Genomic DNA, 25,482 nt, shown 5'->3' with positions numbered 1-25,482 from the left:
CACAGTTTTTAAAGGAAAAGAGAACCCTTTGAAATACATTGAGATAATTTTTAAAAAGAATAAATAACAGGTTATTTTATTAATGAATTAATGCTGTATTTTCCTTTTCCTTCATGAGTCCCTTTTTACTTTTCATTTATTAGTCTGTGGGTGACACAAAATGGGTGAAAGGTTTGAATTTGCCTGTTTCTTTCACCAGTAGGGGAACCCATTGGGGACACATATGCTACCCAGCCCTGAAATCTCTATTCATCCTTCACTCAACAAGCATTTAGTTGTGTTCCTTCTGTGTGCCTGGCACTAGACTAGGCACTGGGTATTCAAACATAATTTTGACACAGTTCTGAAGTAGGGTTGGGGAATGATGAGAGGCAAGTTTAGACAGGGCAGAGGCCATATCTTGGAGGGCTTTGCATTTCATGTATTTTATACTGAGAGCAAGGGGACCAGGGAAGGAGCATAAGTAGGGCAGTGAGGGTCATTTTAACATTTTAAACACTGGGAGTTCTTGAACCAAAGGAGATACATTCAAGAGGTATTAAGAAAGTAGAATCAATAGGACTTGGTGACCATCTGGATATGGAGTATGAGGAAGAAGGTGGGGTCAATGATGACCCCTAGTTTCTGATTTGGACAGTTGAGTACATGATCGTACCATCTCCTGAGACAAAGACCAAAGGAGGATGATCAGGTTTTAGGGAAAGAGGTGACAAGGAGGAAGGGGGTGATTAATGAAGTCAGTTTGAGACATACTGAGCTTTAGCCACTTATGAAAACACCTCAGTAGAGAAGTCCTGTGGGAAGCTGGGAACCTGAATCTACTCATTCATCTTACTTGCACAGTTCATTCTATCCTTAATCTTATATACAGATAATGATCTAGATTTCTATGCTTTCCAACTCACCTTCCTTATCTTAATTTGGATATAGAATCCTCCAAAGGCTTAGGTCTCTAACTTAGGTGAGTTAGAACTTATTAATAAATGCTCCATTCTGCTTAGCCCTCCAGCTTTTGCCTGAGACACAGTGGTTAAAAGCAACGTTCTGAATCCACACAGAATACTGGCTCTGCAACTTTACCCTAGCTATGTTTAGGCAAGTTACCTAACTTAACCAAACCTCAGTTGACTCATCTGTAAAACACGAATAAGGGATTATCTAACCTCTGGCTGATTCAAAGATTAAGTATAATAACACATAGGGGGCCCTGCACATGGAATTGCTGTTGGCCACAGGCAGGACTAAATTCCTGCTACTAAAGTTAATCTTCCATTGACTCCTGCTCTACTCAGCCATCTCCAACTCGACCCTTTTGTACACATGAGCGAGAAGACGGATGCACATAGATGTAACTCTGAAACATTTTACTGTCTCTGTCTTTTAAACGGGTGTCTTTGAATTAAAAGAAGTATTTTTCTACTTAGCTCTTTATTCCTTCTTTCTTATCAATAATTTTCTCAGATAGGAACAACTTGTTGGATTTGCTTATCCTAAACTAGGCTATTTAACCAGAAGTCCATTACAGCTATCATTATGTTTAGATATCGCCTTTTTTTTTTTTTTTTTTTTTTGAGACAGAGTCTCGCTTTGTTGCCCAGGCTAGAGTGAGTGCCATGGCGTCAGCCTAGCTCATAGCAACCTCAAACTCCTGGCTCAAGCAATCCTCCTGCCTCAGCCTCCCGAGTAGCTGGGACTACAGGCATGCGCCACCATGCCCGGCTAATTTTTTGTATATATATTAGTTGGCCAATTAATTTCTTTCTATTTTATAGTAGAGACGGGGTCTCGCTCTTGCTCAGGCTGGTTTCGAACCCCTGACCTCGAGCAATCCGCCCGCCTCGGCCTCCCAGAGAGCTAGGATTACAGGCGTGAGCCACCGCGCCCGGCCTAGATATCGCCTTTTTAAAAGACAATGATTTTATAGCCTTTACAGCAAAATAGAATGATTTGAATAGAAAATTAAATAGGGGTGCTTCATCACAAAGTGAAGCACCAGGATTTGAACTAAATTATGGACAAAAATCTGGAATCACTTGCAGTCATTTCTTAAGTCCAGAATCAAACCCAGACTTTTTTTTTTTTTGCTGAACACAGATTTCTCCTTTTATTTTTTATTAAAACACTTAGTGAATCACTTTGAACCAAGTCCCAAACCTATATATTTTCTAAAACTACTGCATCAGGATTGAACTGACATTCCATCCAGTTAAACTCCCCAGTAGAACTCAGGTGTTTTACTGGCAAAGCCATTGATCTACCATTTAGCTTTATTGCTTTCAACAGAATTGGGGTGGGAGGAAAACGCCCATCTCAGAAAAGAAATGAAAATGCTTCAGTGTTCTCAAAACTTCTCTAAATTAATCATTTTCTTTGTATGTGCCAAATTGCAGAAGGTAGATGATGCTCCTTCCAAATGCATGCAAAATAATTATTCAAACTCTAAATGTTTTTCAGAGATTAATTTTCCAAGGTTGTCATACCTAATGGAAATCTCTCAAATGAATGGCCATCCAAGCCACCTGGTCCTTTGCTCATTGCTTTTTTCTCCACCTAAATTGTGCCCTGTCACCTCAGCCCCTCTTCTGCCTGACATATTTTTGCACATCCTTCAACATTCAGTACAAAAGTCACTTTCCCCAATAAGCTTTCTCCAGTTCCCTTGACAAAGCTTTTTGCTCTCTCCCCAGTGCCCTCATAGCTCCACTGTAAGCTTTTATGTTGCATATCTGTCATCTGTCTCCTTCACTAGACTGAATTTTGGAGGGCTGGGTTCCTCTTTTACATCTTTCTGCCTTCATTGCTTAGCATAGTAACTAGCACATGTGCTCAGGGTTTGTTGAATGAATTCATGCATGAATGACTGAATACATGGGATCGATGTAATGATCGATGTAATGAAATGTCTCTGAAAGACACATTGCTATGACAGCCATCTTTAAGGAAATAACACCTCTCCCCACAATTGGTCACTGTTACCTAATTGTTCTTTTTAGAGAAAATTAATAGTCTCAAAATTTCCAGAAATCCTACATTTGCAGGATGCTTTTGTTCTTTGCCCAATTTTAAAAAAATACAAGTTTTGAGAGTTCCCAAACAAGGAAATCTACAGACCCTTTTGCCTCTTACCTTGTCTGAGTCCTGTCCGCTTTAAGAAAAGTCGTGACACAGTCATGATACAGTCATGGCAGGAACTGCCTGACCCAAAGACTCATGGAAAAGAATAACTCAGAGACAAAGTGACCCTCAACTTGATATGGAAATTGACTTGGGATCCTCTGAACTTTAAATTTAAGAATGGTAGCCTTCTTGTCTAGCTTTATCTCAGGGATATTTCCAAGCCCTGGGATAAGGAGGCTTGGCCTCTTTAGGTTGTTTCTGCTCAGAACATCCCAGAGCCAGGGAGCAACAGAAAATCATTAACAGATTAATCCCTCAAACTTTTGAACATTTAAAAACCCTTTGATCTCCAGTATTTCATTTGAACCTCATAACAAATCTGCAAAGAAGATAGGGCAGAAATTACAACCCCTTCTCACAATGGTTGCAGAAAGGTGGACTGACTTGCAGGAGGTCATTGAGTACAGAATAAGCTCTAGAACCTAGTTCTCCTGACTCCCAGATTGATGCTTTGGCACTTACACCCCACCATTCAGTTCCTGTGTATATGCCTAGTCTTCCAAACTGGAACATAAACTCTCCCAGGAAAGTGCTTCAGTAATACTTTGCCTGGGTGCCCTTGTACCCCAATGCCCAGCACAGGGCTTAGCAAAATAAAAACACAATTGATTGAGCTAACCCACTCTTAAAAATTAGCTCTTGGGTACCTTTCACTCTTTTCCAGGTGGGTAGATGCAGTGGCAAACCTCACAGTAAATATCAGCTGGTTCCTTTGTGGCACACCTGGGTGGCAAGCCACGACAACTGTGAACAGTTCTTCTAGGGGTGTACCTTGTTAGCAATTGCTGCGTTCCCAAGCTATTCAATTATTAAGTCACTGATTTGATGTAGCTCCTCCTTTCCTGTGATGTATGTACACAGCTTGAGAGGAGCAATAACTAGATCAGCTCCATTTGGGCCTACTTAGAATTGGGAAAACACTTAGTTCGACTGGTCAGGTAGTAAGGGTTGGCAGCCCTTTCATCCCTCCCTTTGCTACTTCCCACCCCCAGGGCCAGCAGACAGGAGCTTAGCCCCCACTGTCCTCTCAGACAGAGGTTGGAGGACCCCTAGAAATCTCCAAAATTGGTAGCTCTCCACGGGCAAAAACCATTCCTCCAGCACTGTAAACCTCATTGTTCCCGGCACAAAGGAGGCACTCAATAAATACTGAACAAATGAACCACTTGAAATCCGTTTTAAGAGCAGATATGACTTGACCAATGTCGTATAATGATTATTTGTATATGAATAACTTGATTCTAAACACTAGCTTAATGTGTGGTCCCTTTTCCAAATAGCATTAGCATCTTAAAGGGGACTCTCTCACCTTTATTCAAAAGAATGATTTAATGGTGAGAATTGTGGTGAGCTTAGAAGGAGTAATAAATTGACAAATGTCCCCCCCAGGTAGGTCTGGCTCTAGTTGGAGATTCCCTCTGAAAGAGTTGCTAGTGATCATTTAATGAGACAGTGGGTTATCCCATCTGTTCTCATTCTGTCCTTCAGAGATAGGGATCCCTGATGTTGGGTCACACATTACTGCCATTTTGGCAGCCCTTTTGCTTTAGCAATTGTTTCCACATGTTTTGTGAGTGATTTCTCAGTGTTACTATATGGGTTGGGTTGGTGGCTTGTCTCTATTTCCCTGGTAATGAAAGGAGCATGGAGGATATTTACCTCCAGAGACTTAACTGTCATCATAACTCACTACCGCCCTGGCTCATTCAGTGTCCTAAGTTGTTCCAAGAAGAGAAAAGGCAGAAAAAAGTGTCCATACCTAACACATTGACGTTGAGGATGCCTTGGTTTTTGCCAACAAAGTCTGGGGGGTTGTTAACATCACAGATGTAAACTCCACTATCCGCTGGCTGCACATGTGAAATAGTGATAGACGCATTACCTGGTGTGTTGGACCCTATAATGCGATCTTTAAATCGCCCGATGGCTGTACCTTGTCCACCTTCAGAATAGTAGACCTAGGACAGAAACATAAAATAACAGACATGAGAATTGTAGAGTGTCTAGGACTAGGATAAGCTACCAGGAAGCTCCTTCTATCCATATTAGGGATTGGTATGCCTATCTTACAGAGGAGAAGACAGCTGGAGCTGACAGGCTTCAACTCCTAAGCATGGGCACCTGATGAGACTTGGAGGAAACTTATTATATAGGACCCAAGTGTCTGATGGGAAACAAAAATGACTATTTTTTTACCACTTTAGAAACTTTTTTGACTTGAGTTTACCTCACCCAGTGGGGCTGTTTGGTTTCCCTAAAAGTTCCAATGTTCACGCGCCTTTCATACACACATACTCCTTTGGATAAACAAACTTAGGTTTGTTTTATTTGTTAGAAGAGTAAGATTTCAGAGCAGAAGGGCACCCTGAGAAATCATCTGGTCCCATCCCTTTATAGTAATGTGAGGATGAAACAATGGAATCTAATAAAAGACCTAGTAAATGCCTAGTAAATGTAGCTACCGCCTTTTCCCTCATGTGGCATGAAGCAGAACTGGAATTATGATATCATCTAGACAAATAAGGGAACTCAGAGACAGAGAGATTAAATGACTCAACTAAAGCCACAAGAATCATTTATTACTATTCTAATTTACTAAACTTAAGAAAGATCTGGATTCTACTATCATCTCCATTAAAGAACATGGATACTTAGACTATAATGGCAACTGTGGGAGCAGCATGACATAGGAGAAAGGAGCCTGGTCTAGGAGGCAGGTGGCCTGAGCTAGCTGCAGCTCTGCCTCTCACTATGACATAGTCAGGGGAGGTGGTTTCTATCATGCCTCCATGGCAACCTGCCTTTAGATAAGAAACAAAACTATTTAATCTCTCCAACCTTTAGTTTCCACATTGGAATGAGGAACCAGAGCAATGTTTTCCAAAGTAGGATATGTATTCTCCGAGTATTGGTACTTAACTTGATTTTAGGTGATACATAAATGAAAACTTTCAAATTTTAATGTGTATTAGAAAGAGACATATCTAGCACATCAAATCTGTGACCTCATGGATATTGTTGCTTAGGGTGAGACTAAGGTAGATATTTTTAGCATTTTAAGAAACAAGGTCATTACAGAAAACATTAAATAATTAATTATACTGGTGATACATAAATATGACAAAAATCATGTAAATGGTACATGAATGACAAGCTTGGTAATCACTGGACTAGGTAATCTCTAAGGTCCCTTCATAATACACACTTTCTATGTATATACTTTGTTAGTTTCATGTAAATGTGTATAATTAAGTGATTATTGTCTATTGTTCAATAAACTGGTATTGCCTTAGTCCAGTGAAATGAATTAACATTTTCACAAAATCTACTAGAAGGCCTTACGGTTCATTTCACTCACTCCTCTCACTTTTCAGAAGAAACCGAAGCCTAGAGAAGTTAAAAAAAAAACAAACAAAAATAAACACACACACACAAACAGAAAATTAACAATTGGGACAGATCTAAAATCCAGTTTCCCTAATCTCTTGTCCTATGTGCTTTACCTTAATAGGCCAATGAAAGAAGAAAAGCATTTAGAAAGCCAAAAGAGATTGTCTAGATAAATTCAAATGTATTCTACTTTAAGCAGAAAGTCAATATCTTTTAAAACTAAGGCAGAAAGGTAGATTTTGAAGGAAAAATTCAAAGAAAAGAGCATATTTAAGAAGAAAACAACTTGTCTCTCTCCCCTGGTTTTTCTAACAACATGCTTTATAATCCGTTCATTCGCTCCTACTAAAATCATAAACTTTTGCCCCAGAATGGTCTTTGTTTAACTTACAAACCAGAAAGCCAGTGTTAAGGTATTCAAGAGAGAAAGGAGGAGGTTCAACTCATCAGAGGTCTGTTACCTTCATTTGAGTTTACACCCCCACTACCCAGCTTTCAATTTCACTAGCCAGCACCGGAATCATCTACTTTCTAATTGACAATTTGAGGTCCTGTTGTTTCTTACCTGAAATTCAATCTGCTGTCCATCAAAAGCCCTTCACAACCTCGACATCTGTCCACTTCCCCTCTCTCATGAAGACTGTGGACAGCACATAACATCAGCCCTGTTTTATACTGATGCTTGATGACATCACAATGAGATACAGCATCAGTCCTGCCTGAGGCCCACAGTTGGCCCCAGAGGATCCAGTTGAAAAGGACCTTGTTTCTGCAGGGCTTAGGGGGCCAAGAGAATGTGTTTTAGGCCAGGACTAGGGCATGAAAAGAAGCCATTGTAGAAGTCTCACAGTTGAGCATGAATCAAAGTGAAATGAGGATATAAGCAATGAGGCCCTGAGCCCTTAACTTACCTGTGAAAAGGATCCTCACCAGCCCCTCTATCCTAGCTCCCCACATTATAGCCTAATAAAGTTTGCCCTCTCATGAGTGACACTAAAGGGTATCAGGGATCCCAATCAAGATAAGGGGGGAAAACAATGGAGGCCTAAAAGGACAAGGCCTTGGCCTTAGGGTGCTATGCGAGAAGGAAAGTCCCCAGGGCTAGACAGTGGCCAGACACACAGATACAGGGGCTTTCTGTTGGGGAAAGTCCACATTGTCACACTGTCCTTGTAAAGAAAAAAAGAAAGAAATATTTTCCTGAAACTGCTTATCTAATCACACAGGAAGGACTACAGCTTGGTTTCATTTTCTATGAAAGAATAACTCTTTTTAAAAATCAGAGTTGAACTATGGCCAAGGCCTAGCCGCATGATCCTGTGTGACTTGTACACTTTTCAAAGAAATAATATTGTCAATTTAGTGATCAAAGCAATTGAGATCCAGGAAAAGCCACAGATATTCAATTGGCCACATCTTTTTTTGGTGAGTGAGAGGGGTGAGTCTTGCTTTAAGAAATCCATCCAAGTGTTCCCCTAAGTGGTGCCCTGTTAATTTTTTGCCCATTTGCCCTTTGTGCCTGCGTTCATAACAGGTTGCCTTGCTTTCTCCAAAGGTTTCCTCTGCCTGTCCTCTGGGTGATGCTAGAGGCTGATGTGTGTCGTCACAATAGGGCATTAGTTATAAGAAGCTCTTAGAGATCACTTAGTTCATGGTCTCTAAGGTTAAGGAGCCTTCAGAAGCCAGGTGGATACTGGAAATATGGGAAATGGCTGGGAGGGGCTGGTGGGTAGGGGTCAGATTATAAGGGACAGTTGGGACTGTGGTGAACTGGAGAGCCAGCAAACAAGGTATTCACACTGCTGAAACAAACAAGCAAAATACTGGCCTGGCCAACTGAAATACATCCATTAGCCAAATCTGGCCCAGAGGCTTTCAGTTAGCAGACTCCAATTCTTCCTCTTCTATTATAAAGAAGGACACTGAGGCCCCAACAGAGAGAATGACTTTCCCAAGGTCACATAAGCACTTTACAGTCAGACCTGGAATCCAGACCTCCTGATTTCCACTGAATACCTCCAGATGACACTCGTAGTCCTGTTTAAGATCAGAAAGATGATTCCCCAGCAAACTTCTCCCTTTAGGGACATTCCACCCCCTACTCTAGCCCAACCTTTCTCCTGCCAGTTGCTGCTATTCCTTGGCATGATGCGTCCCATGCCAGTGTGTTCACCACATCGTGCCCTCAACATTAGCCAACTTCACTTGTAGGCCCCTTGGTTCTTTGCAGAGCAGCCTTTGCCCTCCTACTGTGCCAAGTTCCTGTTCACATGAGGCCAGGAATCTGGGAGCCAGATTGGTCCTAAAAGAGATTTTTTTCTTCAGCTTGGTGACTCTGCTTTCTAACTAGAGGCTTAGAGCATAAACAAGAAGGGTTGAAAGAATTCAATCTGATTTCTATTTTGAGTCTGAGTTGGAGTTACTAAATACCTTTATCTTCCACAGCTGCTTTTGCAGGTTCCTTTTGGGAATATGGAGGGCATGGAAGGCCACAGAAAACCACCCATTCTTTCCCTTCCAGCTTCTTGCTTTCTTGTACTGCTCATAGAGAGGATAGCCATGGGGGTTGGGGAGCAGGGGCTGGGTGTAATGTGGCAATAGTCTTGAGCCCAGAATTTTCTCTGGACTGTACTAGGGAGGCTGGGATTGAACATAGAAAAAATACCATACCAAGAGAAAGACTCTCCTGCCCCTCAAATCTCTCTTTCCTGAGTATCCTCTTGCCTGAGTATCCACCATTTGAGTTGCTACTTTTAGGTGAAGGCATGAAAGATCTCTAATTAAATGCATTTCTTTGTAAGAGAACAGAATAAGCCATCACTAGTCTCTAAAACCTTAGCATTAGATTGATTTATCAGGAATAGACTCCTCAGGGAATGGGACACAAAACAAATAAATTTGATGGTGGGGAGGGAGATCTTGTAGTGTTTCTCAATGAGGGTGGCACCAGAATTTTGGGCAGACAATTCTTTGTTATGTGGCTCTGTCCTATGTATTGTAGGACATTTAGCATTTCTAGTCACCAACCACTAATGCCAGTAGTGACTCCCAGTCATAACAATCAAGCCAACACCTCCTCCACTTTCAAATGCTCCTGAGTTCATGGTCTCTAAGGTTAAAGAGCCTTCAGGAGCCAAGTGGATATTGGAAATATGGGAAATGGCTGGGAGGGGCTGCCATAAACACTCCCACCACCAAAATTCAAAAAAACATTTAACACAATGCTACCTGTAGAGGACAGGCCAGGTTGCAAAATCTAGGAAGCCAAAGAACATGAGGACATTAGGTCCTGGGAAAGAAGTTGTCCAAATTGCATATTTGCTGGGGATATGAGGGTGGCAAAGGGTTTTTTCCTCTATAAATATTCTAGAAGAGTAAGTATCATCTGAGAGAACCATGTTAAGCACGATCAATGCATGTTCTGTTCATGGGCAGGTGAGGTGTCTGTAGTTTTACCAGTAACAGGCTGGGTGGAAGAGGAAGCCATCTGTGTGACCAGAGAGGCACCGGACAATCCCAAACTTCCATGTTAGCCTGCTTATACCTGGCCTAGAGTTTTCAGCTGAGATTCCCTGCTGAGTGACTATCTGAAGCTGTTCATGTTTTCTGAGAGAAAGGCTTCTCTGAGATGAAGACCATACTAAAGAATATCCTGGCTCTCCTGGTCAGAAGACTTGTGGGATACTTCTTCAGTCTCCATTCACCAAAGGAATCCCTTGGAGGGCGTAGTCAATAAGAAATAACATCAACCCTTGGGTAATGAGAAACACCAGGCACCAGTGTCAGTTGTTACTTTAACACAATGATTTGGGGGAGGGGAAAATGGGCCTATGGCAAGAGCTGACCACTGCCCTGATCAGTGTAGCAAGAGGGTTCTGGTCTTTTGGAGGAGGCTGAAAAGAGTTCCAGACATGGATGTGAAAGGGTAAACTCAAGACTGTCCCAGTTTTGTGAGGGGCTTGTGCTGATCTAGATTGTTACCAAACTCAGACCCTCCCATCCCACTCTTAAAGCTGGTGCCAATGCCCTAGAGTCTGCAAACAATGAAGGGGTCCAGTAGTACACCAGGTATTCTTACCTGAGAGGTCCAGCTACATCTTCCCCGGGCGTCTCTTGCATGGGCCATTTTTAGACACTGACTGACTGCCTTTTCCTCCATACCCTCAGTATTGAGGCACGAGCTGTGCTGTGTTTGAGCAGAAATGGGTGGATCTGAGAGCTGAACGCTACATGGTATACTGCCACATCAACCCAGGAGTTGAATTGAATCTCTCAGTGGTCAGTCTGGCAACATCTTACTCCCATAAGTCACAGAATTGTCTAATAGCCCAGCAATCTTTGTATCATACCCAAAATGTCCCACCAGTAATTTCTGGATCAACATACAATATGCTCTACAGAAATTATGAATGCATGGAAAACCTCAGAAAGGAAACAGACTTGAAATGGATGCCAAATCCCATTTCAAAAACTGCTATCTCGGCCCAGGATATCTGTAAACTCTTAGTTGAGGAGGCTGTGTTCAGGGATAAGAAGCAGACTGTCCCTTCAGCCACAGGGACCTGGCAGGCAGTGGAACTGGAAGCCAGTCTTGGACTGGGATGTCCATGAAAAGCTATATCCTGGCTGTTCAGCTACATTAAGTGTATCTTGTGGGGCTGGGTTCCCTAGTGGCCAGGACCCAGTCCCTCTGGGACACCAGGGGTATGAATGGAATAGGGAGTTCATAAAATCATCATTTTGTAAGCGATGATGCTATTTTTTTTTTTTTTGAGACAGAGTCTCACTTTGTTGCCCAGGCTAGAGTGAGTGCCATGGCATCAGCCTAGCTCACAGCAGCCTCAATCTCCTGGGCTCAAGTGATCCTCCTGCCTCAGCCTCCTGAGTAGCTGGGACTACAGGCATGCGCCACCATGCCCGCCTAATTTTTTCTATATATATTACTTAGCCAATTAATTTCTTTCTATTTATAGTAGAGACGGGGTCTCGCTCTTGCTCAGGCTGGTTTTGAACTCCTGACCTCAAGCAATCCGCCCGCCTCAGCCTCCCAGAGTGCTAGGATTACAGGTGTGAGCCACCGCGCCCGGCTGCGATGATGCTATTAATAATAATAATGGTTCACATTCACATTCCCTGTAGAAGCCTTCCTAGTGCTTTATAAGCATCATCTCATTTAATCTTCACATTAAACCTATTAGGTAGATAAGTAGTCCCATTTTACAGATGGAAAACGGGACTTCTGAAAGGTCAAATGACTTGTCTAAGGTCATCCAGCCAGTAAGTAAGTGGCATAGCAAGGAGTAGGACTGACCTCCATGAGGAAGTGTCCACCGTGGCTACAAAACTACCCATCTGGCAAAGAAGAGAGAAGCCCATGCCTGCAGGGTGTGGGGAGAGTGAGGAGAAATTCTAGTTCTCTAGAAGTAGAGGCTTAAAGAGAGTTATAGGAGGGATCTGACCAGGATAAGCTGAAGCAAGACTGGAAAACAGGAGTAGGAGAAAGTTTGCCTTTGGAGGGATGGTTTTCACTGTCTCCAAATCAAGAGCTGGCTCTACTCCACCTTGTCTTCCATGTGGCTAAGGCACAGGTCTCATGTAGTGTTAAGATTAGAGAGCATGTTCTCCCTGATCCAGCAGCTCAGAGCAGAGTTCCTCCTTTGATTTGGACATTCCCAAAGAATACATATCTTAAATTACTTGCCCCACCTATACCTGATATTTTAGAAAATGAGGCAAATGGCCAACAAATAAGCTACTCAATAAATACTTATTTGTTCATAGATTTTCTTTTTAAAATGCTTCTAAGAGATGTCCTGAGCTCAAGTCACACTCAGTTCAATCACCTATACCTTCTTCCCTTGCATCTCCAGATCTAGGAAAAGCTCGTCACTGCTCACAAGATCCTTTAGCCCCGCAGCTTCCTCCCAGTTCCTCACTAGCTACACAGTTCAACCAAGAGGTGGCCTTGTAAATTCCAGTGTCAGAAGAGGCATAAAGAAGAATTTGAATTTTTGGATTCAGGCTGGCCTTGCCTTGCCTCCAGGCAGTTGAGGACACCTTGAGTGTCAAGCAGAAAACATTTCAAAATATATTGGCAATGCCTGTCTAACTCCAGCCTCTACTGATAAAATGGGAAGGATTTCAACACTACAGATAAAGAATGTGTTGAAAACAAAAGTCAGGAAACTGACTTTAAAAAAGTTAGAAAGATTGTGTGATTATTGCCATCCACAATCTAACTTGAGAGTAATCTGCGAAAGAAAGCAATGATTTCTTAGTTGACTCTAACATGCAAGGTCTCAGGTCAGGATATTTTGGGTGATGGAAACAGGCGGAACCACTGTTGGTGGTAGTGGTGGTGGCGCTCCTGTTGATAACGATAATGGTGTTTACAAGGGACAAAACTTACAGAGCTTTATATTTTTTGAAGTGTTTTGCAGGTAGATTATATCAGTTGATTCCCCATGAGTATTGCTGTTCTACCATATTTTAAAGAGAGGCACAGAGTGATTCAGATATCTGTCCAAGGTAACCAGTACTGAGCAAAATTGTTTAACTTTGATTAGAGGGTGGCATAGATGGATTCCTTCCCTGATTGCTGTTTCCTGCTAAACAAATGCTCAGGATCTACAGTAAACAGAGGACTCAGTACCTCCAAAGGACCAGGAATGTCTGAAGTGACACTGGTCAAAGTGTGGCTCCTCCAAGCTAACACCGGCCATGCTGGCCTTCTTCTCTACTTCTGCCCCTCAGCCTCCCCCAGCCCACTTAACTTGCTCTCCCTCTATCTTTCTACTAATCAAAACCCTTCCTTTCCTTCAAAGCCCAACTCAGCTGCATCTGACTATTCCAACCCGCACTGATTTGTCTTGTTTCTAAATTCTGCTTTGGGTCATGCATCCTTTTGAGAACCTGATGAAAGCTATAGACTTTTTCCCTAAAAGGATATGTGTAGGCATGCATGGCATATGTGTGTGCTTGTGTGTGCTCTCTCTCTCTCTCTCTCTCACACACACACACACACACACACACACACACCTTGGAGTATACAGTTTTAATCCCTGGGCTAATTTAAAGAAAGAATTTCCCTCAAGGCCAGATGAAGGAAACCTGGGAATAGGCAGCTTAGATGTGGAATCACTCCCCTTCCCTGACTTTCTCCCACCCTTTTCTGACAACATCTTTCCCCAGACCCTATGCCTACCTACCCTATCCTCTATTCTCTAATCTCATGCTGTCCTTGATTGCCCAGGGTTTATCACCACTATGGCCCTCTGCACCCATCTGGTGAGTCTCATTCGGTCAAGACTCAGTCTGACACAGTGAGCTGGCTCACTTGACATGCAGATCCTGGATATTAAGTTTGGCAGAGATCTGCAGATCCATCAGGACTTGTACTTGAATTGGAGTTTTCTAGAAATAATAGGGAGATATGGAAGGGCCTTGCAGAAGTACTGTTCATTTCACCTATGAGAAAGATCATTCCTGTCTGCTCTAGAATACATGATACATTTGATGTTAACCTACACAGGATTGGGATAACAGGCTATAACTGAATATGAGAAGACGACAAAGGCCAAGTCACTTAGGTAATGGTCTTCCCTAAACAGCTATCTTCAAACTCTTTGTTTTTGAGGTTCTGCCACTCTTATCATTGCATATCATTCCTTCACACACCTACCCCAACAGTTTTCAATCAGAACAAGAGGGGAAGAGTTTAGTAAATGAGTCCTTACGGAAATTGGCTCCAACTCCTTCTCATGTGATAATGACCACTGGATGGAAAGCCCATCTAGGGAGGCCACAGTGGTGGTGTAGAGGCAGAGGAGAGTGACATCAGATCCAACAGTCACATTCACGACACTGTCTGGGATGGTCACTTGCACCACACTGACCTGACCTGAAAAGATAATCATCAAAAAGACAATGGTCCACACTCATATTCCAATGACACTTTTGCATTACAAAACACTTTCAAAGACATCTTATTTAAGAAATCCAAGGTGAGGAGCAGAAGGTCGAATGGACCATATAGGAAAGCTGAGCAAATAATTGGGATGGGGGAGGGGAGTTTCTAACAAATTACAATGTGAAGATGCTCAAATACTAAGTGATGGTGAAGTAATAACACTGAACTGGAAATTCCTTCTATGTAAGGATGGTCTTACGAAGAGGTTCTTAAAGTCTTGTCCTGGGGCTCAAAAAGGTCTGTGGGATACAGAGAACAACCAACCCGGTTTTCCCAGGACCAAAATGGTTCCTTGGATGTAGGACTTTTAGTTTTAAAATTAGGTAAGTCTCAGGTGAACCACACTGGTTTTGCTAGGACTTTCAGTGCTATTTTAAACCAAGAAAATCCCAGGCAAACCAGAATGAGTTGGTCAGCCTGTCCCTAAGACCATTTTGGGGGGCTACAAGATTAAAATTAATTCACAATAATACTAAGATGTTATTTTTCATTCTCATCCTCTTATGAGTACACAGTGGAGTTTTCCAGAAGCTATGTGATAGGTAATGATGTCATTGCTCTGGTGGCTAATAGAATATGTGCTTGTGTATTTTTTTTTTAAGACAGAGACTCGCTCTGTTGCCCAGGCTAGAGTGCCATGGTGTCAGCCTAGCTCACAGCAACCTCAGTCCCCTGGGCTCAAGCAATCCTCTTGCCTCAGCCTCCCAAGTAGCTGGGACTACAAGCATGCGCCACCACGCCAGCTAATTTTTCTATGTATATTTAGTTGTCCTGCTAATTTCTTTCTATTTTTAGTAGAGACAGGGTCTTGCTCTTGCTCAGGCTGGTCTTGAACTCCTGACCTCAAGTGATCCTCTCACTTCGGCTTCCCAGAGTGCTAGGATTACAGGCGTGAGCAACCACGCCCAGCCATGTGCTTGTGTATTTTTGTTTAATTTTTTTTCAGTTTTAATTTCTAACACAATAAATATAGATAGAAATAACTCACATAGAAAAAGCTCTTTGGGGTCCTCAATAACTTTTAATTAAAAATTTTATTGAGATAATTGTAGATTAACATGCAGTTTTAAGAAATAAGATAGATTCCATGTTCAGCTTACCCAGTTCCTCCAATGGTAATATTTTCTAAAACTATAGTATAATGTCACGATTGAGTTACTGACATTGATACAACCCACTGACCTCATTCATATTTCTCCAGTTTTCCTTGTACCCCTGTGTGTGTGTGTGTGCATTTAGTTGTACACAATTTTATTATGTGTGTAGTTCCATGTATCCATGCTAAGAGTTTCGGTATCAGGGTAATACTGGCTTTATAAAATGAGTTGGAAGTGTTCCTTCACCTTCTCTTCTATTTTTCAGAAGAGAATGTGTAAAACTGATGTCAATGATTCTTTAAAGGTTTGGTAGAATTATTTGCTGAAACTATCTAGGCCTGGAGATTTCTTTTGTAGAAATCTGTCCTTATAAGAAAAAGGAGAGAGGGATTTGACACACAGACACACAGAGGGAAAGGCCATGTGAAGATGGAGGCAGAGACTGGAGTGATGCATCTATAAGCCAAGGAATACCGAGAATTGCCAGAAGCCATCTAGGAGAAAGTCATGGCCCAGATTCTCCCTCAAAACTTCCAGAAGAAACCAACTCTGCCAACAGTTTGATTTAGGACTTTTAGCCTCTAGAACTGTGAGAGAAGAAATTTCTTTTGTTTTAAGCCACCCAGTTTGTGGCAATTTGTTACAGTAGCTCTGTTCTAAGAGTTTGGTTTTTTTTAAATCATTAATGAGTATTGAATTTTGTCAAATGCTTTTTCTTCATCAATTGACCGGATCGTATTTTTGTCTTTAGCCCGTTGATATGATCGGATCGTATTTTTGTCTTTAGCCCGTTGATATGGTGAATTACACTGAATGCTTTTTGAATGCTGAACCAGCCTTACAAACCTGAAATAAATCCCACTTGGTTGTGGGGTATGATTCTTTTTATACATTGTATGATTCAATTTGCTAATGTTTTGTTAAGGATTTTTTTTTTTTGAGACAGAGTCTCGCTTTGTTGCCCAGGCTAGAGTGAGTGCCGTGGCGTCAGCCTCGCTCACAGCAACCTCAAACTCCTGGGCTCGAGTGATCCTTCTGCCTCAGCCTCCCGGGTAGCTGGGACTACAGGCATGCGCCACCATGCCCGGCTAATTTTTATATATATATATATCAGTTGGCCAATTAATTTCTTTCTATTTATAGTAGAGACGGGGTCTCGCTCTTGCTCAGGCTGGTTTCGAACTCCTGACCTTGAGCAATCCGCCCGCCTCGGCCTCCCAAGAGCTAGGATTACAGGCGTGAGCCACAGCGCCCGGCCTTGTTAAGGATTTTTGTATCTAGGTTCATGAAAGAGGAACTTTTAAAATTATGAATTCAATTTCTTCTTTTTTTTTTTTTTTTGAGACAAAGTCTCACTCTGTTGCCCAGGCTAGAGTGAGTGCTGTGGCATCAGCCTAGCTCACAGCAACCTCAAACTCCTGGGCTCAAGCAATCCTTCTGCCTCAGCCTCCCGAGTAGCTGAGACTACAGGCATGCGCCACCATGCCCGGCTAATTTTTTCTATATATATTAGTTGGCCAATTAGTTTCTTTCTATTTATAGTAGAGACGGGGTCTTGCTCTTGCTCAGGCTGGTTTCGAACTCCTGACCTTGAGCAATCCGCCCGCCTCGGCCTCCCAGAGTGCTAGGATTACAGGCGTGAGCCACCGCGCCCGGCTTTCTTGCTTCTTGATGCTCCAACTATCCTGAGGGATAGTTTCACCAGATATAGATTCTATTTTCTGTCATCTCTGTTCTGCTATTGAGTCCATCAGCAAGTTTTTTATTTTTGTTATTATATTTTTCAAGTCTATACTTTCTATTTAATTTTTTTTCAAGAGGGGCAAACAATCCAGTTTTATTCAAAATATAATTCCAAGGAGCAAAAAAGGAAATTTAGAGTGAATCTATTGATTAAAATGGCCTTCAGAGAAATAGTATAAAATTGCAATGCATGGACCTTTTTTGGATTCTTATTTTTTAATTTACATTTTTATTTTTAATTAACAAATAATTACATGCAATGTGATCTTTTGATATATGTATACATTGTGGAATGATTGTATCAAGCTAATTAACATATCCATCACCTCACATATTTACTATTTTTACTTAGTGAGAGTATTTAAAATCTATTCTTTTAGCAATTTTGAAATATACAATACATTATTATTAACTGTGGTCATCCTGCTGTGTGATAGGTCTTAAAAACTTATTCCTCCTGTGTCACTAGAACTTTGTACTCTTTAGTCAACTTCCCCAAATTCTCCACTCCCTCCACCCCTCTGCCCCTGGTAATCATCATTCTACTCTCTAATTCTATGAGTTCGACTTTTTTAGATTCCACAAATAGGTGAGATTATGCAGTATTTGTCTTTCTGTGCCTGGCTTATTTCACTTTGCATAATGCTCCCCAGGTTCATCCATGTTGTTGCAAATGATAAAATTTCCTTCTTTTTTATATCAATATTTTTATAACTTTTTTCTTTTCTGCAACTTTCTATTTCTTCACTTCTTTTAAGATAAGTTGCAATTGATTGTTGAAGCATTTTTATGCTGGCTGCTTTGAAATCCTTGTCAGGTAATTACAACACCTGATTCATCTTGATATTGGTATTAGTTGTTTTGTCTTTTCTCATTCAAGTTGCGATTTTCTTGATTCTTGGTATGACAGACGATTTTTGTTTGAACATTTTGTCTGTTATATTAGGAGATTCTTATTCGAATCATTTATTTTAGCAGACAGTCACCTTATTTATGCTTCATATACGGATCTTGACCTATTTTTATGGTCTGTGGTTCTAATGGCAGTTTAATTTTCAGGGTCTTAGTCATGTTGTTCTGGTCTGTCTGGTTTCTCTGGTGTCAGTGGGGCTTCCATTTGTCTTTGATCATGCTGCCAGAGGGAGCAGAAAGGTCAGGCTGCCAAGTGTCTTTAAATGGGGGATAGGTATGGTGGGACACTCCTACTGGTACCCCCTACTGTCTTGGTGTCTCTGTCAGGGTCGGGGAGGACAGTAGAAGACCCAAAGAGACAAAGAGCTTTCCCAGACTGGACCACTTTCTGAGGCTTTACGCTTCCTGTCTATTCTCCCTTGCCACTTGGATATCTCTAGGTGAAAGTGGGAGTCTCAGGCCCTGGGAGAAGGAGAATTCTTTTGTCCACTATTTTTGGTGGGGCTTCTGCTGATCCCCTCTTGCTGGTGGTGCTGGGCTCACCTGACTTCATCAGAGGATCTCCCATTTGATCTGGGGGAGGAATGAGCTTCCCTGGGCTGCCCTCTGTTGTTGGGTTGGGGACCAGGAAATGCCAGGACTGGGTCCTCTTCTACTGTTGGGTGAGAAAAACCTAAGATATCCCCTGCCTCTTTGTTTTTCCTAGGCTCCCAAACCAGTTTGCTTTCTTCTTACTACCTTTCAGAGGTTCTCCCTTAGTTGTCTCTTGCGTTATTTCCAGGGTTTATACTTGTGCTTAGCAGGGAGAAACAAGGAAAAACAGGTCTGTATCACATTGTCCAGACCAAAAATCTCTCTCAATTTTTGAGTGTAAAATGATCCTGAGATGGCAAATTTTGAGAATTGTTGACCTTACAAAGAGGGTGAGATAATTAGCTGCCAATATGATTTAGAGGAACACCAAAGAGCCCCCTACCCAAAAATCCAGCCTGCCACTATACTGAAATAGTAATATATAAGCATTTTCCAAAGGGCCGTAGTAAGCTGCAGTTTGGTAATACTATACAGACACTGGCTCATCTGATTAACTGGTTATTATCCATTGCAAATTAAGAGACTATAAAAGTTCTCCAGGATGGGGCATGGGACTGGCAGGTAAGTATTGGAAGAGAAAGTCAAGTTCAAAAGATGCTGTCTGTGTTTTGGAGAGGCTGGAGTGAGAGCCCTAGCTGCCTGCAGGGTCACAGACAAAGGCAAGGGTGGGGGTGGAGGGCAATGAGGATACAGAGATCATGGGAGGCTCAGAGGAAATAGTGTAAAAAGACAAATTATTGTTCTCCTTCCCAATTTTGCATACCCAATGACTTCTTTACTTCATATTTTTCTTACTTAATGGTCGTAGTCAGACAAAAGGTATTTAGGGGATTGACAAACACTTTGAAAACGAAAAAGCAAACCATTGTACTGATTACCCCTAGTTTCCTGTGTTCTCTGTCACAGCCAGGCCACCTGGTCCAGCTGCTTTCCTGCCAGAAGTTGGCTGTTTACATGGCAACCAATGTCTTGATGAATTGAGAAAAGTGCTTGAGTGTAGACATGAATGCAGCACCTTTTAACTCCATGCAGTTTCCCTCTTCCCAATATTCTCCTCCCCATGCTCTCTTGCTTCTTACAATGCCTCCTCCAAAAAGGAAATTGGTCTTCAGAAAGCAGCTACTCTTTCTAACAAAAATTGCACTGGAGAAAGCTGGTTCCCTCCTGCTCTCAAAGAGCCCATTGCATTTCTCCTGGAAGTTAGCCACATCTCTAACTGTGCTTAAATGATGACTTCCAAATGTCTTTGAAGTGCTCAAAATAAAAAGGATAGAACTGAGGATTTGGTGGCCATTAAAGTTTCCAGAACCTTTTTCCTAAAAACAGATTTTGGAGACATTATTTGGCCATTGTTTTTGTTCTCTCATTTGGGTCCCAGTGTCTGTTATGGGATTGTCTAATGATGGAAACTTATGACCAGGTAAGGCACAAAAATACCCTTTGAGGGCCACCCTCAGCAAAAGTATTTGAGGGCAGAATAAGCACAGCACTCCCACAAGGCAAGCCATGGGAAGAGGCCTTGGAGCCTAGCAACAAATATCAGTTGAGCACCTATTTTGTGCCATAAACAGTAGTAAACACTGAGGAAACGACAGTGAACAAGACAGACACAATCTCTACCTGCCACGTCAAATACATCAGGAAGCTATCTGTAGCAGAGACCAGAATGGAGGTAAATGAAAATCAAGGATTTGGGAACTATAAATCTGATTCAAACATTTCCAACATTTTAAAGATAGAAAACATATAAACGTGTAACTGATTTGAGATCTATAAAAGTTTAGTAATGTCGCTTTAGAATTAGGATGATAATTTCAAAATTTAAAGTGAGACAATATATTTTTAAGAATACTACACGTTGTCCTATAAATAGAGAAAAATTGGCAAGGCAAAACTTCCAGACCATTTGGTTACCTAGATTTCCAATATTCAGCACCATAACCAATTAAATTCTGAAGAAAAAATGGTTTTCAGACATTGTTCAACCACAATACAATGACAATATACGTCAGAGCTAAGAGCTATGTATCTCCAGATAAGCCTTTAAGAAATATCATTCAATTAGTGCACATTACTTAAACCTCTGAGCTCATTTGGGATGACAGAAATGTTCTATCTCTACTGTCCAATCTAGTAACACATATGCAGTTATTAAGCATCCAAAATGTGGCTAGTGAGACTAAGGAACTGACTTTATAATTTTACTTAACTTGAATTAATTTAAATGTAGACAGCCACATGTGGATAATAAACAGTGCAAATCTAGTCTTAAATTGGAAGTGATTCTGTAATCGTGAGGAGACAAAAAAGTTCCCCTTCTTTGGATTAATTCATTCTAAATTGAGAAATTATTTAAAAATTCTAAAAGTCAGAAAAACCTTTATATTAACAGGACTATGAATTAATGGCAGAGTGAAGATTAGTACTTGATTTAAATAAAACCCAGGATTGCAATTTCCCTTACTGACTTGACTGAATTTAAAAACAAGACAAAGATACATGTGATTGAAATATGTGTGACCTCTTTTAAAAACCAGTGCATGTTATTAAAGTAAAATAATCCAAAGTATATACATTTAAATTAATCAACACTTTAAAAATATTTTTAAATGTCTTGTATTTTGGTAATGATTGTTTGTTTATTTATTTATTTTCACTTTTTTAACGAGACAGAGTCTCACTCTCTTGCCTGGGCTACAGTGCCGTGGTGTCAGCCTAGCTCACAGCAACCTCAGTCCCCTGGGCTCAAGCAATCCTCCTGCCTCAGCCTCCTGAGTAGCTGGGACTACAGGCATGTGCCACCATGCCAGCTAATTTTTTATATATATATTTTAGTTGGCCAATTAATTTCTTTCTATTTTTAGTAGAGACGGGGTCTCGCTCTTGTTCAGGCTGGTCTAGAACTCCTGAGCTCAAATGATCCACCCACCTCAGCCTCCCAGAGTGCTAGGATTACAGGCGTGAGCCACGGCACCCAGCCCATTTGTTAATTTAATAGTTACAATGTGGCAAGCACTTTGCTCACAGTAGGATTATTCTTATCCTAATATACTACAACAAAAATATCTCCCAAATAGCCATATGCATTTGAACCTGATGTATTTGAACTGATTTAATTTCCAGCAACTTCATGTATAATTATTCCATTTTTAAATTAGGAAACAAATATAACCAAATGATCACTCAAATTTTTGCATTCGACTGCAAAACCAGAGTTCAAATATATTACTGCTTTAAAATGCATAGCACATACCTCCAGAAAATGAAAACCATATTAAAATATCTTTCCAAGAGATGACTAATACATATTACAAGTGCCTAAAATGTTATACGTGAATATTTTTCAGAAGAAAAGTTTGATTAAAATTAATTTTCCTGAATTAAAATTGAACTTAAAACTTCTTAAGAAGTCATTAAAATAGTTTGATTTAAATAAAATTTGTCCTGCTTAGTTGTACAGAAAATCAATTTTAAATATGAATATGAAAATCATGTTTGCGTTTCGGGAGGTGATTCATTCTTTCAATAAACACTTACTATGTACCCACTATGTGCCAGGCACCATGCTTAACACCAAAAAGTGACATTCTCTCTGACAAAGGCCAAGTAATGCATCAAATTGAACACTGATGGAAATATTATCAGCTGTCCCACAGCCATATCTGGATCAACTGAAGGACGCTGCTTACGCCGGGTATCGATTACTGAAATCTTCCTTTCTCTGACTTCCATACATATGTAAGCACAGCAAACAATGATATATTATACCGCATTTCCATTCCATTTGCTGGACTGGCACTACTATATTTTGCTTTTGGCCAGCTACATCACATATGTATAGATATACAATATGCACTCTGCACCAACAAAACCAGCTATATAGTAATTTAAGAAAAAAACCCTCAGAAGTATTTATTGGTCACACTGATTGGGCCCTGTTCTAAAAGTCACAATCAAGTAAAATCCTGATATCATGCGAAATAATTTTTTCAAACAATAAAAAATTGTACACAAGGTATAAACACAATGTTAATGTGATATATACACTTTCAAAGAAAAAATAATTTACCCAAATTTGAGTGGTAAGATTGCAGGTGACTTTTATTTTCTTATTATACATTTTCACATTTTTCAATCTTTCTACAATGGCCATACATTACCTTTATAATCAGTTTAAATTATAAATATGTTAGTTACAGTAAAAATCATGCTTGCAACTGTTCCAAACCCTGTGTCTAGTATAGGCCAGTGTGAGGCCTCACATAGGAAAGTCGATGTTGATGCAATCTTGGAGGGCTGGTGCAGAAAGCCCAGGGGTCAACTCAATTGCCTAATGACTGGAAGCCCTTTAAGAAGGAACAAAGACTTTCACTGTTTAAAGTTAAATTGAAATGAATATTCCCGGGAGGAAGGGAAAATACTAATGTGTGTTTCCGCCTCTAAGGCCTGGTTAGGTCACTGGATAATGCAGTATTGCCTTTTAGTGATATTTGACTCCATACAACATTTATGTTTAAACATTTAATAATGAACATTTAAAGAACTATTACTAAATATCAGATAGTTTTGAAAAGTAACATGTTTTTCTAGTTATAAAAATAGTATAATATTCTTTGTAGAAAATCAGGAAAGTATGGAAAAGTTGGAAAATAAAATCAAAATCATTTATAATCCCATCACACAAAGACAATCACCATGAGCACTTCAGTATATATAACCTTTTAGTAATTTATTCTAAGCATGTGTATGTGTCCTGCTTTTTCACTTAATGTCTTATCCTGAGCATTTTCTTATGTCATTAAATATGCTTAGTAAACCTTATTCTAATGACTCCCCAATATTACTGATGGCTTTAAAAAGTCCTCTTTTTTTGATAAATGATATTATTGTATCCACTATGGACCTAACTTATCATAGGAACAGATTTAAAATGTATCTGGTATTTGAAAAAAAAAAAACAAAAAAAAACTAGCCAAGGGGTTTTCTGAATTAGCAATCTCTCCTGGGTCTAACCAACATCAGAATTTTGACTCTAAAAATGATTCTGTTCAGCTCAAATTCCTGAAATTACCCATATTATGCACAACGATAAATCACTCACATATTTTTCAAAATACAGCCTTAGGATTAGAAAACCACAACTCCCTAAGAAATGTCAGATAGTAAAGCATTCATTAAATCTCTGCTCTTCCCATGTGTAAGCCACAGCAGGCCCTCCAACCCAGGCTCTGCCTGCTGTTTCACTAAGGTAAAACACAGAAAAAAATTATCCTTAGCACAAACTTTAGTTTCAGAGGAAATTCATTTGTTCACTTTTCAAGCTAAGTAAAGAAAGATGCTGTCATTTTTTTCTGAAAACATTTTAATTCAGGAGCTCCATAAAACAATTATACTATAGGCTGCCCCCACCCCAAACATCAGCATGACACATATTTTCTAAGCAAGAGCTCTGAAAATGAGCATACTAATAGTAATTCCTTTGAAGTACAGGAGGGAAAGATTCTATGTAAAAATGTGTGATTTTAGTTTAAAAGGAAACCCCATTTCCAATGATGTGGGGGTGGTTTGGAGATCCTTTCCTTACCTGCAAGGCAGTTTAGGATCAGAAAGACCTTCCAAAATGCGAACACCATTGTGCCGAGGTTTGTTGAGAGCAGCAGGTGCCAGCAGCTTGCCTGGACTAGGCTGAGTCCCAAACTGGTTTCTTCAATCACACCGAGGTTTGCAGGCTTATCTGCTGGGCATCACCCAGCAAACATGCCTCTTCGGGCTTACTTATTGGGTACAGAACTTTCTCAGAGCAGATTTGTGTTTCTTTGAAACACTTTTCATGGGGCGTGTTTCCTTGATATATTTGCTATTGTGTTAATAATAAACCCATGTATTTAAATTCTTCAAGCTCTTTGTACACAGATTCTCTAAGTCTCATTGTTTAAAACCAATCTTATTAAAAAGTTGTACTTGAGGGGGGATAGATACAGTTGAAAGAGAACCTATGCAAATAAAAGCTGACAAGGCTAATTAATTTCAAATATTTTCATGGAAGTCATACAGCATTGATTCACTAACCTCTTTTTACAAATTAGGTTAGCAAATTGGTACTTTAAGGTTTCCTGGGGAGATGGGGTTCACAGGAAGGGCACAGGGGTTATGAGGCATAAAAGCACTCATTTCTATGTGAACAAACCCTGGACATGTCATTCTTTTTTGAAGCACTGGTAGTCGTCACTACCCTCCACCAAAACTGGCAATAGAATGACTTACATGCTTATGTCTCCCAGGTCAGAAACCTTATAGCACTTTTTCAGTAACTTAATTTTGCAAAATCAAATTAGCAAATAAATGCTTTAAAACTTCCATTGGATGAGTCTGAATTTTTGCAGAATTAAGTTACTGAATAGGTGCTATAGGGTTTCCTTGGAAAGGGGAGTTCACTAGAAGGGCATGGGAGGCTCCACAGGTAAGAAGCTTTCACGTGAACATGAACTTCTAATAAAGCTTCCTCTCATACTTGAGTTACCCTGAGAAACCTAAGGGCCTGCTCTGGCTCTTCCCGTGCCATCTCTAAGTCCTGTTGCTTCCATTTCTACACCAGCTCTC

At 40.5% G+C, this 25,482-nt stretch overlaps 1 protein-coding gene across 1 annotated transcript in view; it reads right to left on the bottom strand.

The window, feature by feature from the left end:
* VSIG1 (V-set and immunoglobulin domain containing 1) overlaps window positions 1-24,515 on the bottom strand; it is a 30,515-nt gene extending 6,000 nt beyond the window's left edge. The window contains exons 1-4 of the mRNA XM_075999136.1: window positions 24,467-24,515; window positions 14,304-14,467; window positions 10,646-10,753; window positions 4,937-5,135 (exon numbers count right to left, since the gene is read on the bottom strand). Of these exons, the coding sequence (XP_075855251.1) occupies window positions 4,937-5,135; window positions 10,646-10,753; window positions 14,304-14,467; window positions 24,467-24,515 (520 nt within the window). The remainder of the gene's footprint in view (window positions 1-4,936; window positions 5,136-10,645; window positions 10,754-14,303; window positions 14,468-24,466) is intronic.
* Window positions 24,516-25,482: the final 967 nt, after the last annotated feature.

This window comes from Microcebus murinus, chromosome X, assembly GCF_040939455.1.
Source record: "Microcebus murinus isolate Inina chromosome X, M.murinus_Inina_mat1.0, whole genome shotgun sequence".
Lineage (NCBI taxonomy): Eukaryota > Metazoa > Chordata > Mammalia > Primates > Cheirogaleidae > Microcebus > Microcebus murinus.
The sequence above is the reverse complement of the archived record's forward strand: the minus strand, read 5'-3'. Positions and strand labels throughout refer to the sequence as shown.